Raw genomic sequence first — 20,635 nt, 5'->3', positions numbered from 1 at the left:
TTTCCATAGTATTTCATAGGAGAAAAACACTTTCAGTCATTGTGATTGTACAGACGTGATCATTCACATGTGAATTGTTTTTTATTAGAGATGACAATAAAGTTAAAACCCAGCTTTTCCGGGGACCTGGACAAGTGGGGGGATTGGTATAAAGTTTAGCTCTATATTTGGTATGTTTGGGGCTAACATAATTTTTAGACCAGGCTTTCTATGCCAAATGAAATTATAATATGTGTTAGTGAATGTGTTTTAAATAAGTTTAAGGGAGCAACCCACCCTTTCCCCAATACCTCCACTCCACAAGAAGAGGAGAGGGAGAGAAGGGAACGGGGCTTGTCACATTGATGCTTTTCTTAAAAATGTCATAACTGAGCAATTGTAGTCATTGGAATACCTCTTGAAAATATGAGAAAGGGGAAAATCAAACTCCTCTGCCATGTGCCAGGCCGCTTCTCATCCCTCTCCTTAGGAAAACCAGCTTTTGGAATTCATTTTCAAATGAGGATTTGAGGCCTGTGAGTTAAAATATATGTCAAAGAATGGACTTTGACATCCCTTGGAGGGTGAAACCACTTTGCTTACTTTTAGGATCTTGCTTTTCATAGGTCGTGGAGTCCTAACTTGACAAGTAGCCTTAATAGGTTAAGCTGACTTGAATTGGACTTTGAAGTCAAGGTCCTTGAACTGAAGGAAGTTCTATTCTTGCCTTAGAGCTTTTAATGATTTTCTCCTGACTGGTATTCTTATCAGTGATTGCTAGAGGGTTCTCAGTAGACTACTAAGAATTACTGAATTAAAGAAAGGAAGAAAACAGAGTTAGACAGTCACGGAAGATCATTTGAAGAAGATTGTTGCTCTGAAATCGGCAAAAATGGTTTAATTAGGCATGTTGACCGTCTGTGTAAATGACTTTTACAGATGATTTATGTTAGCTACATTTTTTTTAACATGTAATTCCTGTTTTTTTCTCCCTAAGCTGTTGGATCTCAGATAAAACTGAAATTTTTGTTATTGTGGTAAATACATATAGCATAAAAGCTATCATTTTAACCATTCGTAAGCTTGTAGTTCAGTGGCAGTAAGTACGTTCATATTGTTATACAACCATTGCCACCATGCATTTCCATAACTTTTTATCTTCTGTAACCATTAAGCAATAACTCTTCATTCCCCTCTTCCCGTGGCGACCTCTACTCCACTTTCTATATGAAAACTATTCTGAGTACCCCATATAGGTGAAATTGTATAGTAGCTATCCTTTTGTAACTGGCTTATTTACTGAGCATAATGTCTTCAAGGTTCATACACGTTGTTACAGGCTGGTTGTGAACTCCCGGGCTCAATCAGTTCTCCCACCTCTGCCTCCCAAAATGCTGGGATTACAGGCATGAACCACCGCGCCCAGCCATGAATTTTCTTCTTTAAGATTGGATAATATTTCATTGTATGTATATGTCACATTTTGTTTATCCATTCATCCATTGGTGGACACTTGAGTTGCTTCCACTTTTTAGCTATTGTGAATAATGCTATGAGCGTGGGTGTATAAATATCTGTTCCCTGTTTTTAGTTCGTAAGCATATACCCAAGAGTGGAATTACTGGGTTGGATGGTAGTTCTATGTTTAATTTTTTGAGGGACCACCATATTGTTTTCCACAAAACAAAAATGGCTGCACCATTTCATATTCCCACTATCTTATTAACATTTTTATTTGGCTGTTTGAAGTAGCACTCTTCAGTCTTCTAGTACTCTTCTACTTCTCTGTAGTCAGAGAAATAGTCAAGATATACTTTCACTTGAAATTTATTTAAATGCAAATGAAAGATTGTGAGATGACAGAAGAGGGATTTGGTAGAAAGAACAGGCATTGCTAATATTTCAATGAGTTTAGAACAACCATTTCCATGTTCGTATCTTCTGTTTTTTTCTTTTCTTTTCTTTTTTTTTTTTTTTGGAGACGGAGTCTCTCTTTGTCACCCAGGGTGGACTGCTGTGGTATGATCTCAGCTCACTGCAACTTCCGCCTCTCTTGGTTTCTCATGCCTCAGCCTCTCAAGTAGCTGGGATTACAGGCATTGGCCACCGTGCTCGGCTAATTTTTTTGTATTTCAAGTAGAGTCAGGGTTTCTCCATGTTGGCCAGGCTGGTTTCACACTTCTGGGCTCAAGTGATACGCCTGCCTCAGCCTCTCAAAGTGCTGGGATTACAGGCGTGAGCCACCACGACTGACCTCAATTCTGTTTTTAACTGTGTATGTACACATTTCCTGTAGTTGCAGTTATAGCATAGAAGGTCTTAAATTCTTTTTTACTTAGGCCTTTTCTGTTTCACCATTATGTTTATTATTTTTGTAGATGACAACATAATACATTTCGTCTTAATATACCATGTAGCCATTATGTTTTCCGGAGGTTGCTTTTCTTTGGTGTATTTAAATAATGTTACCATTGGCCTCTTGACAGAACTGTTTCTGTTGGATGATTTCCTTAGGATAAAATCTCGGTAGTAGAGCAGACTGATGGGACAAAGTCAATTAATGACTCATGCTTTGTGTTTCTCCAATGCTTTTAAAAGGGGGACTTATTTTCCTTACAGCTGTAACATTTGATTTCCTGAATATTTATTTATATTTAAAAAGTATTTGTATGTGTTAAGATGTTTTGCCATTCAATACATTTTAAGAAGTTAATCTTATTTCATGTCAGCCCAATGAAAAAAATACTTTGCTATACTATAGGAGAAACTTGAATCACTTAGAAGTTGTCATTTAAAATACTTGTTTATGGAAGGGAAACCTCTTTTTCCTCTTGTTATCCCTCAGAGAGCTTTTTAAATGGAATGTGTTACCTTTTTCAGCACGTGTAGGTTATCTACTTGTGAGAAGGGAGCTGATTAACCTGTGATACTTTTGCTGAAGATTTGTATGTCATTAAATCAGCAGTATATGCTCAGCACCTACTAATCATAGTAGTCACTATGAGAGATAGAAAAGATTGAAAATATATCCCTGGAAAAATTAATAATGCCAAAAGATCTGTTCAAAAAAGGATCTCTCCAAAAAAGTTAATCAAGACAAGCAACAGATACTGCAAAGCATTATATAAAGCACCATAGTCCAGGGGCCAAAGAAATCAGTAGGGTCTGGGCAGTAGAGGAATTCCATATCTTAATGAATGTGAGATTAAGTATATAGTGAAGAAATTAACACACAATTCTAATTTCTGTTAGGCAGAATGCTCCCCTACCCCGATGCCACCGCCTTTCACGTTTCCTAAACCCTAGTGACCTCTGATCTCCATCTGCCTCATCAACACGTCACCACCCTTTGCTCTTCGTCCAGTTAGTCACATGTTGGCTGAATTTATTTCACTCCGGTACTTTAGGACCTTGACAGACAAACGATTACAAGGCCAATTCCCAGCATTTCTTTAGGGTGTGTTCAGGGGTGCAGATGTTCTTTGGATGACCTTTCTACTAAATTAGACTTCTGAAGGAGAAAGCTACCCTGAGAGAGGCTTTCCCTGAGAGCATTAAGTGGGGCAAAATCTGACTAAAATTTAATTACTAAATGAAAATGTGTACATTAGAGTTCCTGGCCAGAGTTGATTCTAGGTAGTGACATGATTTTCTTGGGATGTTTTTCTAAATATTCTTTTATGCTAAAGCACATGGCTTGATACTCCTGTTGATTAAGCTCAGGTCTACTTATAGTCATCTACTGAGAACCTGTGGAGTGGTGAGATAACTTGGTCTTTGGTCTTCATCATTTGAAATAGTTTTGGTTTTGTCTTGTCCCTTCCTTGAGCATTTTGTGTGTGTTTAATCCTATTTGGTAAACGAACCACTGTGAAAGACCAAGTTGGAAAAAACAGAACACCCCCAAAAGGATTTATTTTTTTCAGAAAATCATGGCTCACTATGGTAGTATACAATGTTGTTTTCACACATGTACACTTGAAACCAGATTTCTAAAACTTGTTTTTCTTAAAAAATAGTTGTTGTAACATTAAACCATAACCTAATCAGTGTGCTCACTATGCTTCCACACTTGCCAGTCTTCTCACACTTCTTCTGGTTTCAAGTCTCAAGGCCTGACATAGACAGAAGGGCTTGCAGATTTTTTTCTTTACAATTCGGTCTTCAGCAACTTGAGAGCTTTCTTCATGTTGTCAAGCACTAATGGGGGATAAAAGCAGGAGAGTCAAGACACCGTCATACATTATATCGATATAATAAACCCCAAAGTTGGATACTTAATTCATTATTTAATGGGGTGCTTTTTTTGTGAGACAAGGTCTCACTCCTGCTCAGGCTGGCGTGCAGTGGCGCAATCTCCGCTCAGTGCAACCTCTGCCTCCTGGGTTCAAGTGATTCTTTAGCCTTAGCCTCCTGAGTAGCTGGGATTAGAGGTGTGCTCCACCATGCCCAGCTAATTTTTGTATTTTTCGGACAGACGGGGTTTTGATATGTTGGCCAGGCTGGTCTCGAACTCCTGAGGTCAAGTGATCCACACACCTTGACCTCCCAAAGTGCTGGGATTACAGGCGTGAGCCACTGTGCCCAGCCTGATAGGATGCTTTTTAATCATGAGGTGAATAATTGGTAATCTTATTGTAATTTAAAAACATTATATGAAATGGCTTTTGTGACAATCTAGTTTTCTACTGTATTCATTCCTTCCCAGATCCTTCATCTCCAATCCTCACTTCCAAAATATTCCTTTTATAAGCTCTATCAGCAGAAAATAATTTTGGCTCATTTAGAAGTAAATTTAAACCACGTTTAAAAGAAATGTCTATTAGTAGGTATGTGCACCTACTGTAAGTTGTTTTAGAAGTAGGGGAAATATAAATAATAGCAAATCAAGTGCTTTATGCACATGAATTATTTAATCCTCATACAAACATGATTAGAACTTTACGTATACATAATGAAACAGGCTGAGAGAGGCTGAGTAGCTTGCTGAAGGTCACACAGCTAACAAATAATGGAGCTACTGTTCCAGAGCCCAAACTCTGGGTCACTGTTTCTTCAACAGCAATTCATCAGAATGAGGTATGTGATCTACTAAAAATAAGATGTCCACGCGACAGGCACTGAACAGCTGCTTATTCACTCCTCCTACAAATATTTATTAAGTGTCTGTTCTACAAGGCATTGTGATATTACCTGTGTAGGACATCTGCCTTTAAAGAGCTTAGTCTTATTAAAATGTATGGTATTATCTCAAGAATGGCTGACACTACTTGGAATGTGCTTCCCCTGGTCCAGCACACACTGGAAACGTTGCTAATGGACCACGATGATCTCTCCTGTTTCCTAGACATGGCCTCATTTCTCTTCACAAGATGACGTTCTAAGTCAGCACTGGCTAATAGAAATTCCTGTGATGATGGAAATGTTCAGTGTCTGGGCATTGAGCACTTGGAATGTGGCTAGTGTGGAGAAATGAATTTCTAACTTTAACTTAAATAGCAACATGTGGTGAATGGTTAACATATTGGACAGTGCAGTTCTAGGCAGCCACTACTAATTGATCAGAGTTGGTTCCTAGGATAAAACCCACTTTTCTTCCCAGAGGACTAATCAGATGTCACAGCTAGCTACAGCCTTGCATTGAGGTACCTCATCTGCCTTAAGTCAGTCTCTCTCTCTCTCTTCCATTCATGGCAACCACAGGGAAGGTGATTTTCTTGGCAATCATGTGGATCATCTTTCCTACTGATCTTTACATTGAACCTGAATTTAATTTTAAGCTGGACCGCACATTCTTTCACTTTTGTTATTTAAAAAATTAAGACATGCAGATTATTACAATTATTACACACAGTTCTGTGATAGAAGGAGTGTGTGCTAGTGTACCTAACAAAAAACCTGAAAATCAGGTAATGTGGTCATAGAATCCTCCTAGAGAAAAAGATACCTAATCTAAATAATTCATCTTCAATTGAGATTAAAAACAAACAAACCTGAGATGGAAAGAGAGTGTGATTTGCCTGAGGATGCAAGGCTAGTTAGGGTCAAACTGAGTCTGAGGCGTCCCTAAGCCTAGCTCTCTCTCACCTCACCATGCAGCCTCTAGTCCCATCACTACAGCAATAGAAGTGTTCAACTCTTGGGCAACATCCAAATTGAAGGTAACACTTACACAGAGCTGTATCTGCAGGTTCGTAAGCATAGAGACGATTTGAATATCTTCCAGTGATATCGGCTCTAACTGTCAGAGATGGGTCTGCAAAGATAAACGAAGCAAAAGGGAATGGAATGGTTTGTTTTCAAAAAACCTCTGTTTAATGCCACGGGGTGCTGCAGTTCACGTATTCTTGGCCCGTGAAGGAATGAGGTGTGTCTGCACTCACAGGAGCTCTGATACATCCACTCTACTACCCAGCCCCTGGCAGTTAGTAGCAAATGCAGGGCTGCAAACATCAACAGCTGTGCAGTGCTATTTGTGGAAAATGTTATGAACCCTTCTGTTCTATGTATGGCAACCTGAAAACAGAATAATATATATTTAGGGGTTACATGGTGTTTTTTTTTGGTGGAAACATTAACATTCTGTACTGCAAAATTATTTTAAATTCTTGAAATGATTATGTTGTAGTTTACATGTTTCTAGATCATTGGAAACCCACATCCAGTGCTAGTTTTCGAAAGTTTTTTTTTTAATTAATAGAGGAATACAAGTCCTTAATAGCAAAGTTCAAATAAGCATATAGTACCTTCACTATATTTTACTTTATTGTTAATTAACTGCATTTTTAAAAGTAGAGATTGGTCTTCTCTTATGTGTACATATATCCCTCTAAATTTAAATCCATCTTGCCATGTTTTATATTTAACTTGAAGTGATCTAATTAATGAGAAAAAGGGGTATTTTAAAATTACGGTGCATCCGAAAGGGAAGCGTGAGGATACAGAGAGATCTGGAAACCTTGCCTTGAGAGACGTAATCGAAAGAACCTAGGACACGTGCCCTGAAAACGAGACAAGGAGGACATGTGAGAACCATCTGCATGTTTGCAGAGTCTGTCGCTGGTACTGGAGTGGGCAATCTGTCATTTCAGAATGTTGGACTAAGGCCAGACACATAAATTACAAGAAACAGATGTACATTTATTCACCAGATTTGAGACCGACTATACTTCTGTTTGGTGCAGAGGATACAAAGACACGGTCTAATCTTTGTAAGAAATTAACCTAAGAAGGGCCTTTTAAATACCCAACTAGCAGCTTACAACCCTGGCTGCACATTGGAATCATCTGGAGAACTGTAAACACTACGGATGCCTGCGTCCCACCCCCAGAGATTCTGACTTAATTGGTTTGAGGTGTGGCCTGGTCAACTTGATCTTTAAAATCCTCCAGGTGATTCAAACATGTAGTCAGGGTGGCTGCTGCGGAGCTAGAAGAGCAAGCTGCCTTGGAGCTGGTTCTTAGGACTGAAGGAATTGAATGTGGGTTAAAATGCCCTTCCACAGGGATGCTGTAAAAATAATTCCTGTACAAGGTATGACCGGACAATCTATAAATTCCTTTTCACTGTTAGGATACCAAATGTTCTAAATTCTAACAAAACTAAACCTATAAAATTAGTGCTTTAGTTCAGCCTTCCTTTTTTCTGTCTCTCGTTTTTCTTTGCCCTGCTTTATACATTCAGTGTAAACTTTAATGAATTACACAGGTGAATCATATGATTAGCATGAATTCTTGTGAGTGATAGATTTCATTATGGATTGTCCTTAAGTCAGTATGACTTTGAACAAAGCCAAACTCAGTACAATCATCAAGTAATTCAACACATACTGATGGAGAGCCTACTGCAGGGTCATGTTGGGAATAGCATGGTGAGCAGAAATAGGTACAGTCCCTGCCATAGGGGCTTATAGTCCATGGTGGGATTTATTACATAACCACCCCCAAAATGCAAAATTATACCTGACGAAAGTATGACTAAAAAGAGAGACATGGTGCCACAAGAGCATGTAGTAGGGATTTGACCGGGTCGATGAATGATGATGATTGGGGAGTTAATGATGTGAAATTGGGGGACAGAGAAGGAAGTGGGAAAACCACATGAAAAAAGTACCAGTGGCAGGAAGGAGCATGTGGCTCCTTTCATTTCTTTTTCCCACTTCATATTCCCTTTTTTTTTTTTTTTTTTTGAGACAGAGTCTCGCTCTGTCGCGCAGGCTGCATTGCAGTGGTGCTATCTCGGCTCACTGCAACCTCCACCTCCCGGGTTCAAGCAATTCTTGTGCCTCAGCCTCCCAGGTAGCTGGAATTACAGGCTCCTGCAACCACGCCTGGCTAATTTTTTTGTATTTTTAGTAGAGATAGGGTTTCACCATGTTGGCCAGGTGGTTTCAAACTCCTGACCTCAAGTGATGTGCCGGGCTCAGCCTCCCAAAGTGCTAGGATTACAGGCGTGAGCCACCCAGCCTTATTCCTAACTTTCTTCAAAATAATAAAAAATGTCAGAAAAATCTAATATACAAAGTGAAAGTTTGCTGGATTAAAAAATAAATATTTGCAGGCCTCTTGTATTCAGGAACTGTATCAATATGTTTAAATAGCGAATAGGGTGCTTTGTTATCAGATGTATTATAGCAGAAGATGAAAAGTTACAATTAGCACGTGAGAAAAGAAAGTGTTGTGTGGAAATAGGTAAAAGCTCACATTTTCTAAAGAAAATATGTTGTGGAACTTCAAGGAATGTCATACTCCTTGCTAGAGCTTAGTGATGACATGAGCCATGGCAAAGTGGCAAGGGACAGTGGGGAGGAGAGAAGATGGCAGCACTAGTATGAGCTTCCGAGTTATCTCATTGTACTTCCACTTACCAACAAACATAATCCTGGGGACATACTGGCCATCAGGAGAAAGGTGTTTGTCAGTTGTTTCATACTAAGATAAAAAGAAAAACGTCTTTTAGTTTACTTTTACTTTTCAGTCATTTTCAAACTTGTTAATACAATAATCCGTCCATTTCTGGCCAGGCATCTTACGATATCATAAGGTACCTCTCTTCCACAAAGAGTTTATTGTATAGATGAGGAGACAAGTTGCAAGCACGAAATAATAAATAAGATAGAGAACAACATGAGATAAAGTGCTGAATGGATGTGATACAGAGCAAAAAAATTAAGGGAGAATTTGGAAGGAGTTATTGTGTTTGCGGAAGACATCTTGGATGAAATAAGAGGCTATTAAGGAAAAAAGCAGATGTAATTTCTAGAGAAATTGCAGAGACAAATACAGGGTTTTCTTGAGTATTCATTTATCCATTTACCAATTTTTATTTAGAACTGTATTTAGCAAGGCACAGTGCTAATCTTTAATGAATGCACATTCTATTGAGAGATACAGGTAGGAAAATGAATATTGAGGACTCAGTGGGTGAAATGTTATGGTGTAGGATATGCAGGTTTGGTGGTTGCCTTGAGGAAGACATTTAGCCCAGAATGCAGATTCCACCCCGACTAGGACTTTCTGAAGTGGATAAGGAGGGATCTTTAAAAATGAAGAGGAGTCAGTTATGTGGAAAAGAAAGACACTTCATGCAGGAGGAAGAGTATGGAGAGGACAGGTGGAGCATTTTCTCCTATGGCCAAGTGCTGGGGAAGGACTGAGTTGGGGGAATGCACAAGGGCCAGTGGCGAGAAAAGGCGCTAGAGCTGCTTCAGGGGCCAGCTTAGGAATGACTTTGCACACCTGCCATAGTGTTTTCCTTTGTTCAGAAATAGTTAAGAGCCACTGGAGGGATGTTAGAAGAGACACTGTGACCCCAGTTTGGTCTGTAAAGCAACTACTCTGACAGCCATGTGGGATTAGACAGGGTTTATCTTGTAGACTGGGAGCCATTTAGCAGTATTACAGTAAGCTAGGGAAAGTGAAAGAGGCTCACTAAAATAGTGGTCCTGAGTTTATAGAGAAGTGACTAATAGCAGGAATCCTTGGAATTTAGAAGCACAGGGCTTACTGAATGCTGTAGGTGAGTAGGAGAGTCCAATCTAGCACAGTACCACTTTCAATAAAATAGGGAATAGAGAAAGAAGAGCTATTGGAAAAGCGCAAACCAAGATGATTAATGTGCAGTGAGGAACATTCTGAGTTTAAGGTGATTATAAGATATCTGGAATATGGTTGGATAGACAAGTTGGAAGTTGTTTCATGTTTGGGTAAGATGTAGGAATTATTAGTGTGTCAGAATTGATTAAAGGCAGTTGTAGATGAAGTTGTTCACTGAATACAAAATACGGAAAGAGAAAAGGGTCAAGTGGAGATTCATCATGTCACTCACATTAAGGAGTAGGAAGAGGAACCCATGGAAGAGAGGCAAGGAAGAACTACTGGTGTGAAGTGCTCTTTCAGGAAGCCAATCTGTGAAGAGGAAGGGCAGCGGGGCTCAAGAGGACATATGACTAGGTAGAGTCATTTTTTGTTGGCTTTCTTTTAGAGGGAACATGAAATGTTTGTATACAGTAAAAAGAACTTGCCGAGACAGAAAGCTTGAGCACCATGAGGGGTGGTGATGGTGAAGTAAGGTGGGAATGCATAAAGCTAAAGCACAAGAGGCATGATTAGAGTTGGAAAGCCAGAATGCTGTCTCTTCCTGAGAGGTGACCAGGATCAAGAATGGGTGTAGAGAAGCCAGGACTGTAGAGGGATGGGCTCAGCAAGTAACAAAAACCTTCTAGCAACAGAAAAATTCTGACTACAGGACAGAATTTTTCAGACGAACTGAGATGATTAATTACTAAATACAAACAGACATGCCAAATGGATTATTAACAAAATGAAATATCTTTTTTTTCTCTTTAATCTATGAGATGGGATATTTGGAAGCAATCCCAGTTAATGCGGTATGACTAAGATGTATAGGAAAAATGAATCATCTATTTCAAGTAATGAGCCATAGAGAAATGTTAGTAATGACGAAAAGGAAACTTACAACCAGATTGAGGAGGACAAACTGCTCTGCCAATTTCTGGATTTCTTTATTTTCAGCAAACACTTTCTTTAAAGCTATAATATAAAGAAAAATCATTAAGCATCCATCTTAGCATTGGTTAAAAAGCTTTGTTCTATTTTAAGTTAAATTGCATTTTATTTATTTATTGAATTGCATTTTAAATACAATATTCTACTTTGACCTTTTAGCAAATGATTAGTGAAGTAATATCTATGGCATTGACTACCTCTGCTTTTTATTCACTCATTCATCCATTCATTCATCCATTTATTTTTTCTCCAGCTCATATTTATTGAATGGCTGCCATGTGTTAAACACTGTGTTATACACTAGGGATAGTACAGTGGAAAAAAAAAAAAAAAGCATGTGCGTTTTTCATAGAGCTCAAATACTTGTGTGGGAGACAAACCATAAACAAAGAAATAAGTAGATGATAATTTCAGGTAGAGATACGCACTTTGAAGAAAATTAAAGCAAAGGGTTTAAAAACTGTGAGCGATCCAGGCAGATCTTCCCGAGGGGCTAACACTGAAGTGAGGGAGTGATCCATTCTGGGCTAGGCCACTGGGCAGCGGAACTGCAAAGCAATAGCGTGAGGTGGGAATGAGCTCAGATGTGGGAGGAACAGCATGAAGGCCAGGCTGGAGAGGGTGAAGAAAGCAAGAGGAGAGTGGTAGGAAGGGAGAGATAGCCAGTGGCCTGATCCTGTCAGCCTCATAGCTTGTGGTCAGGAATCTGGATTTAATTCTGTGATAAGAAGCCACTTGAGCACGTGAGTGATAGGATCTGATTTACGTCTACCAGCCTCACTCTGGCTTCTGTGTGGACTTGGCTGTAGGGTGGCCAGTTAGGTGACTGTTAGGGTAGTCTAGACAAGATCTGATCTTGGCTTGCCTTCCTAAGGAGGCAATAGGAAGTGGTTGGATTTGGGCTCAGTGCAAAATGAAAGTGTAGAGCCCCTTGTTGAAGAATTACTAAGACTTTTAAGACAATGACAGCAGAGTTTAAACCAAGTGTGGGAACCTTCTAAGCTCAGGGCCCTGTGAGATGGCACAGGCTTCATGCCTGTGGATCTGGGGCTGGTTTAAGGGTATATTTTGAAGATAAAGCCAGTATTTGCTGGTGTATTGAATGTGGACTGTAAGAGAAATCAAGAAGTTGAAGATGAATCCTCAAGCTAGTTTTTCAAAATATGTACCAACAGTTATCACAAAACGTGGAGATATTTGAAGTCACTTTTAAATATGTTTTTACTATAGGAAATACTCGTTTTTCTAAATGCAACCGTGGTTCTAAAGATACAAACATGAGTGATCTAAACCCTGGGCCCTAAGGCTAAAAGCCTATAAAGGAAATAATATTTAGAAGAATAAATTACCTTGACTGTGTGGGCATTCATCCAAGTGATGAATAATCATCAAGGGTTTGTTGCTTTAAAAGACAAACAGAGATTAGACAAATTTTATTGAGTAAGACTTCACATATATCTAGATGTCACTAGGTGGTGCTCTTGAGAGCTTTGAGGGACCTCTGAGTAACCCTGATCTTTACCTTGTCTTGGATTTGTATAAAGCTTCTTCATATGTCTGAGTCCAGATGAGTTGGTCACCCCAACCTAGAATGAAATGAATCAGTATATTTGAAGCTTTTCTAAATTCACACCCAAAGCTGTTGTAAAGCAATGGTAAAGACTGGGATAATAGACCTGATACTAAAGAAGAAGAAACCCCCCTAGAGAAAGTAGAAATAATTATAAACAATGATAAATCTAGAAGGAACACAACCCAAAATAACCTGGCACCAGGTTAGCACCAGGTTTAAGCACCGAGAGAGAGGAAATCTTTTCCAATTAAGTAGCAGTTGGAAGCCAACAAGAAGCTGACTCCTACCTCTGGAGAGGGTCTGGGGCAGTTTGGGTCGAGAGTCCTTTGTGTCCTTTTTAGCTCCAGGTTTGACTGTGGTATCTCTGGCCAGAGTGTAGGAGAGGGCCACAAGGAGCAAGAATGCTGACACTGAAATTTTCTCCATGGCAACTCTAGTATGGAAAACCAACCAAAATCAGTAAACAAAAATGAACTAGCAGCCTTCAGGGTCTGCAGGTTGCCCCACAACGGTGGAATATACCAGAAACTGAGGCTCTGCTGAGACTGGACATATGAGATTGGAGTAAACAGCTCCGTTCCATGGGATTTTCCTAAGAATACAGGTGGTCTTTGACTTACAATCGAGTAATGTTCCAATAAACCCACTGTAAGCTGAAAATATTGTAAGTCAAAATACATTCAGAGTAGTCTCTCCTTTCCCAGGGTTTTACTTTCTGAGGTTTCAGCTATCCATGGTCAACTGCATCCAAAATAGGTGAGCACAGTGCAATAAGATATTTTGAGAGAGAGATCAAATTCACCTAACTTTTGTTATAAGATACTGTTGTAATTGTTCTATTATTAGCTCTTGTTAATCTCTTATTGTGCTTAATTTATAATTTTGACTTTATCATAGATATATATGTATAGGAAAAAACATAGCATATGTAGTGTTTGGTACTCATCTGTGGTTTCAGGCATCCACTGAGGGTCATGGACCATAACCCCCACAGATAATGGGGGAACTACTGTAATACAGCTAACCTAATGATCACCACAGCTGAACCTACCTTAAATGTGCTGAGAACACTCACATTAGCTTACGGTTGGGAAAAGACATCCAACACAAAGCCTATTTTATAGTAGTATTGAATATCTCAAGTAATTTTTATGAATACTGTATTGGAAGTAAAAACCAGAATGGTTATATGGATACTTGAAATACAGTTTCTACTGAATGTGTATTGCTTTTGTACCATCATAAAGTCAAAAAATTAAGTCAAACTACTGTAAGTTGGGACTGTCTATATATAGTATGGATAGCTGTCTATTGATCCACATAGATACAGACAAAAATATAAAGATCTCTATAGATATAGAGTTATCTTTATAGATATACATCTATATAGAAATAATATAGTTATATATTAAGAAAATAGATGTATATACTCTAGTAGCTAAGGAAATTTACATTTACGTTTTTTGGAGACAAGGTCTCACTGTGTTGCCCAGGCTGGAGTGCAGTGGTACAACCTTGGCTCACTGCAACCTCCACCTTCTGGGTTCAAGTGATCCTCCCTCCTCAGCCTCCCAAGGAGCTAGGACTACAGGCACGTGCCCCCATACTTGGCTATGTTTTTGTATTTTTTAGTAGAGATGGACTTTTGTCATGTTGCCCAGGCTGGTCTCAAATTCCTGACCTCAAGTGATCCTCCTGCCTTGGCCTCTCAAAGTGCTGGGATTACAGGAGTGAGCCACCACACCTAGCCGATATCTTAGTTAAATTACTTTCTCTTTCTGGTATTCCACAGTTGATTCCCAGGAAAAGCTAAAGCCTATGAACAGGAAAATAAATGACCAGATAAGTTTAGTGAGTGAGGAGCGGGGGAGGGAGCAAAGTGAGTTGCTCTAGCAAGTCACTAAGGTTGTCCACAGGGCTGTAACATGGAAGGCTGGAGATTTGGGATTTTGATAAAACCAAACACTGAAAGTGCTAAAAAGGAAATGTGAAACCACAGCACCTAACTCTCGTATTGGTGAATGGTTTTGAATGAAGTCAAATAAACTCTGCAAGGAATGACTATTGTTAAGCGGGAAGTTTTTCATAATCTAATATCTTGAGTAGAAACCTTTGCTAAGCATTAACTGATTTTTTTTTTAAAGGTGTTGCTAAGTTACCAGATCAAAATGACATTTTGTATTTAACTGACCAATTATTAACTAATTCATAGTACATAAGCACAAAATGTCTTACTCAGAAAAGATGTAAGCAAAAATCAGGGATATACTTTGTTCATTTTCTATACCCATAAAGATGTGGAAATGCCAATAACTTTTGTCTTCTAGAGTTTTGCAAAAACAACCTAAGTGTACACTGTAAGTCAACAATTCTCAGCCTTCTTTGTATAAAGACTTCTTTTTAATGTTAAAAAAATCAAGAACTTTTACATGAGAATAATTATACTTTTAGAATACTGGTTGATTCAGAAACATATGGCAAATAACTTCTTTGAATCTATCAACAAACATTGGATTTTGTCCTTTATTTATAACGGCATCTATGTATATTCTAAAAAATAGTAAATTGATGGTAAAGCATTTTTATTTACTTAGCCCATTTACAGTTCTTGTTTTACAAGTAGCTATTAGGACCCTGCAATATCTCCAAAGGTTACAGGTTGGAACTATTGATATATTGCTTGTGTTTTACGGCAGGATGACTCAAGGAAGGCTAATATAACTCCTGCTGTACAAACATCCTGCTCTGGGGTGACTTTCTGAGATTCACTCCACTGAGTTTTTGTAATATGAATAGATTCTGCTCTGCAAATTTCCTGCATAAACCACCTCAAAACACAATTCCAACCATGGAAAATACTGATAATTTGGAGACACACAGACACGCACACATAGAGACACACACACACGCACACACACACACACACAATGTGAAGCCAGCACTTTTTACTCGTCACCATATCCCTGTCTTCTCATCTTTAGCAAAGAATGAACTTGCAAGACATTTTAGTGTCCGTGTTTGTAAATGCTTCAGGAAAGCAACCAGCCGTCTCCTTTAACAGCCTATCCCATGAATTTAAAGATTGCAGAGGCAACAAGAATGTCTTTGCACCAAAAAGAGAAAGAAAACTGTTTTCTGATTTGCAATAATATATTCCAAGCGGACAATCCGGGCTGAGGTGTCATAGTGGAGATGCGTACGGGGCTTTGCTTTAGCCTGTGGGAAAGAAAGCTTTAGATGGTGACAGATGAAAATCCCTGGACCTTGTCCCATGCTTGAAAAATCCTAGGATTCACCTACTCTTGGAAATTTTGTTTCCCAAAGGAGAAAGCCTTTCTCTGAACTAACTCAGGAACGTCACACTGTGCCAGCTCTAGCCAAAGAAAGGCCCCAGTAAGCCTTTGGTGGAAATTCCATATTTCCCTTCCAAATTCTACTTCATTGCCCTTGGAAACTTGCAGTTCTCTGTTGCTTGATTGCCTACAACTTTATGTAGCAGAGGCCAAAATTCACTCCAGCAAGTGCCCATCTAAAGCTGCTGTCAGGAGCCTTACCTGGATTTCCTCACCCACCTACCTTGTGTGAGCCGGCGGCTAGGATGCAGTCCAAGCTTCTGAGTGTGCCAGCACAGCTGAGTCTCTATTTATGCACCAGGGCACACCTCAATCCCACCCACTAGTGCTGCATTTACTTGTTGCTAACTCAGAAACGAACCTTCTTTTTCCCAAGTGATTATCTTCCCTGGGTTAAAGAGTTCCTTGTTTTTAAAAATAACATTGCAAAAGTAGGCTTTTCAGTATACATGTTTTTAACTATTTGTGAAGTGTATTGTTAAGAGGTTTTGAAACGATGGGCAGAGTGCCAAATCCAGGTAGACTTTGAATGAAGACATTTGATTTGCCTGAAGGCTGATTTGTCTTTTTGTGATTGGATGGAGTTTGTAGTTTGTAGATTTTTTTTTTTTTTTCTGCCCCGTGGGCAGATTGCCTTTATTTACTTGAAAACACACAAGAGATGATTCACAATTCTGATCCTCACAGTCACATAACCTGCCATACTCCATTATGATAAAAAATTATTTTCTACAATACTTCCCCACTCCTGTCAAAAAAATGCACCCTAACTTCTGCAGGTATGAAAAAAATACAAATCAAGTAACCCATATAATATTTCAAAACTGAGGAAGTATTGGAAAAAAAATAGCCTAATACTGGGAGCTTGTAATAATTACCTTGCCATTGAATGTGTGCAGCAACTTCCCTCCACAGAGTTCAAAGGTATTTTACAGATAATTTCTTACTTAAAGGCAAACTTTCCTGCTACGCAAGCAGGAAGCCATTTACTCCATTTTTTCAGACCTAAAAACTAAGATCTGCAACTAATTTTTTTTTTCCCACTCAAGATTATTTAATTACTCCCTGAAGATTTTAAAACTGGAATTTAAATTTTCTGTCAGAAAATGTTAATCCTGTATTTTGTTCATGAAGTTGCGTGCAGTCTTTAAAATCTCAGAATGGAGAAAATTTTAACAACAGAAAGTTAACGAATGGGATGCAAGCCCTATATAGATGACTTTTTAAAATGAGTTAAGGTCATAATATTTCAAAAATATTTGCAAGTATGTATATTTTTCCAATAAATCCTTGAATTCTGTGGGCAAAATTGTGATTCTCCAAATACTGAATTTCCTTTCAATTCTAAATGAATTTACAGAAATAATTTCTTCAGGAGTTTGAAAACGATGATTTGAGCAAAATTCTTAAAACTAGCAGGCCCTTATATAGACCCTTGGAATGTTCAATTCCATTCCCTCATTTTACAGATGAATAAATGAATAGCAAAAAATTCCTAACTTTTTGAAGGTCTCACAACTAGTTTAGGGCAGAGTTGGGACCAAAGTCTATCAGTCCCTTATTCCCTGAAAGTAACAAGTAGATGGGATTTGGAGTCACAAGATTCCCATCTGAGTCCTGCACCCGGTGCGTGCTCATAGGAGGATCTGAGATCTCATTTAACATCCCCAAAACTTCCGCTTCTCCATCTATAATATGGGGATAATATTAACGTATGGGACCGTTTCGAATATTAAATGACTTAAGGAATATGAAATGTTTTGAATATTAGATGACTTAAGGAATATGAAATGTTTTGAGTATTAAATGACTTAAGGAATATGAAATGTTTTGAATATTAAATGACTTAGGGAATATGAAATGTTTTGAATATTAAATGACTTCGGGAATATGAAATGTTTTGAATATTAAATGACTTCAGGAATATTAGATGTTTTGAATGTTAAATGACTTCAGGAATATGAAATGTTTTGAATATTAAATGACCAGGAATATTAAATGTTTTGAATATTAAATGACTTCAGGAATATTAAGTGTTTTGAATATTAAATGACTTCAGGAATATTAAATGACTTCAGAAATATTAAATGTTTTGAATATTAAATGACTTTTCCCTGTGTTGCCACATGGTTTTTCCCTCTGTGCCTGTCTGTGTCATTTTTTTCCTTTTCTTATAAGGACACCAGTCATATTGTATTTGGGTCCAGCTAATGACCTACTTTGACTTAATTACCTCCTGGAAGACCCTATTCTGAAGTTTTGGGGATTAAGACTTCGACATATGAGTTTTTGGGGAACACAATCCAGCCCATAACATTTGATAAAAATAGCTAATGCATGCTGGCTTAATACCTAGGTGTTGGGTTGATCTGTGCAGCAAACCACAATGGCACACGTTTACAGATGTAACAAACCTACACATCCTACATAGGTACTCTGGAACTTAAAAACAAGTCTCTGATTTGTTATAATTAATTATAGTGATATAATTATTCTATACTCCTGTGCCTAATCTCATGTTAGGAAAAACCCAGAGTTTGTCATAGTGGCTGAGGGATGGCAAGGAGGAGGTAATTATTAGAACATATCCTACACATGCTATTGTGGCCATGGAATCTTTGGCATATCTGTCTTGGTGTGAGGTAACTAGGGTTCTGTAGATGGTACATATAGTACGCTTTGAGACAAGCAAAGGAGGTGTTTTTCTTTTATGCTATTAAACTTCATCACTTTTAACAGTGATGCCATGTGATCAGTCCTTCACGTTTGCCTGATATTGTAAAGATATGTTGCTCTCAGGTAGATATTTTGGATAATACCTGAGTAGGACTTCCTGAAGTAGGATTTGATAATTTGATATACAGGTCTAATGTTTAGTAAGTAAAACTAAGCTTGGTATCAGGGACCCTGACAATGGTTGTAATTAAGTGGATATTATACCTTTGTGTTTTAAACATTTATGTCATTATAAGTTTAGAGGCATTTATTCAAGCATATTTTATTTTACTTTTTAATTCAACTTTAATTTAGGGGGTCTATGTGCAGGTTTGTTATATGGGTATATTGCGTGATGCTAAGGTTTGGGGTATGTGATCCTGTCACCCAGGTAGTAAGCATAGCACCCAATAGGTGGTTTTTCAGCCCTTTCTTCCTTCTTTCCCTCTACACTTTTGGGGTCCTCCGCGTCTATTGTTCCCATCTTTGTGCCCATGTGTACCTAATGTTTAACTACTACTAAGGGAGAACATGTGGTATTTGGTTTTCCATTTCTGCATTAATTTGATTAGGATAATGACCTCCAGCTGCATCCATATTCAAGCATATTTTAAAGTGGATTATATCCTATTTTTGAGTTAAATCAGGAGACTTATAACTGACTATTATTGTGTGTCTAGTATGCATGAGTAGTTGACTCTTGTGTCTCATTTATTCACTCATTCATTTATTTTCTTCACCAAGTATCATCAGTTCTGTTTATGTAGCAAATATTGTGCCAGGCATTAAAAATATAAAAATGAGAAAGTGATGGTCAGTTATTGAGGTAGCCAGACAATCATACATAGATAATTGCAATTTGGAGTGATGGGCAATGCTATGGGGAAAACACATAGCAGTTTACAACACTGTTTCTACTCTAAGGTTACTTATGATCTGATTGAAGAATTAAGATGGAACAACACTAAAAATCAGCCATTCACATGGGAATGGCATGCAACAAGAAACAAGTAAATAAGATAGACATCAGGTGTGATTATTTTTTTCAGAGACAGTAGAGATTGTGACCTACTAGAGTGCTCAACTTGATGGCAGAAAGCAAGACTTCCAAAAGAGATGGTGATATAGAATTTGCAAAATTTATTTGTGGGATATTTAAGGACCAGCCTAGTTGAAGTGAGAGCCATCTGGGTAGCTCATAGACAATAGGGTTGGAGAGATGCTTTGGGGCTATTAGCCTGGGCCTTTAATGCCATTCTGAGTTTAGACTTTACCCTCAAGAGGAAGAATGTGAGGGTTAAGAGGGCAAGCTGTAGATTCAGATTGGTTCGAGTTTGAATCAAGTTTCCTGACTATTATATACTTTACTAATCCTGGCAACTTACTTAACTTCTCTGTGTTTTAGTCATATCACTTGTAGGTGTTCCTATCCTCACTTTTTTACTATATAGGATCTGTGAAAGATTACATAAGATTATATATATACACACACATGCATATATATACACATAGTGCTTAGAATGGTACATAGCACATAATAAGCACCCAAAAATATAAGTTATTAATACAGAATGTATTACTTCTCTGTATTATGATCATTTAGGTCTCAGTCTATGACAGCAGAATCTTTGTTTGATTATCCTTTGATTATAGCTTATCACAAGGTTTAAATTTTTAACACATATTTATTGGGAAAATTAATTTGTCATTATAACAATCTCACCAGACTTCATTATTTTCTTAGAAAAAAGTAAGAAGGCCCAGGTGAGTGGACGTAATTAGCCCAAAGCCGCAAAGCTGATGAGCAGAGAGAAGACCTAAAATTTTCCGTAATTGCTTGTAATTAATCCAGTATTTCTTTCAGTCCATCAGGCTGCCTTCTGATGTCAGGAAATAAAGACATAAGCCTGTAGGTGCATATAATTCCACATTACTGAATTATTATGAGCTTTATGCAGAGGGAAGTGCAAATGACTTCTTGTACTCA

The 20,635-nt window shown here is 38.2% G+C and overlaps 1 protein-coding gene across 2 annotated transcripts; it reads right to left on the bottom strand.

The window, feature by feature from the left end:
• Positions 1-3,868: 3,868 nt before the first annotated feature.
• Positions 3,869-17,027, bottom strand: AGR2 (anterior gradient 2, protein disulphide isomerase family member). 2 transcript variants are annotated; one of them, XM_073009079.1, is made up of 8 exons: positions 16,157-17,027; positions 12,868-13,013; positions 12,530-12,593; positions 12,357-12,409; positions 10,958-11,031; positions 8,847-8,910; positions 6,152-6,235; positions 3,869-4,179 (listed from the first exon to the last, which is right to left on the bottom strand). In XM_073009079.1, exons 2-8 carry the CDS (start codon positions 13,004-13,006, stop codon positions 4,130-4,132), a joined length of 528 nt encoding a protein of 175 aa, XP_072865180.1. In that variant the 5' UTR covers positions 13,007-13,013; positions 16,157-17,027; the 3' UTR covers positions 3,869-4,129. The 2 variants fall into 2 exon arrangements, with proteins under 2 accessions (XP_072865180.1, XP_007980160.1); XM_007981969.3 differs by having other exon boundaries at positions 16,135-17,019.
• Positions 17,028-20,635: the final 3,608 nt, after the last annotated feature.

This window comes from Chlorocebus sabaeus, chromosome 21 (genome assembly GCF_047675955.1).
Source record: "Chlorocebus sabaeus isolate Y175 chromosome 21, mChlSab1.0.hap1, whole genome shotgun sequence".
Classification (NCBI taxonomy): domain Eukaryota; kingdom Metazoa; phylum Chordata; class Mammalia; order Primates; family Cercopithecidae; genus Chlorocebus; species Chlorocebus sabaeus.
This window is presented reverse-complemented; position numbering and strand designations above follow the sequence as displayed.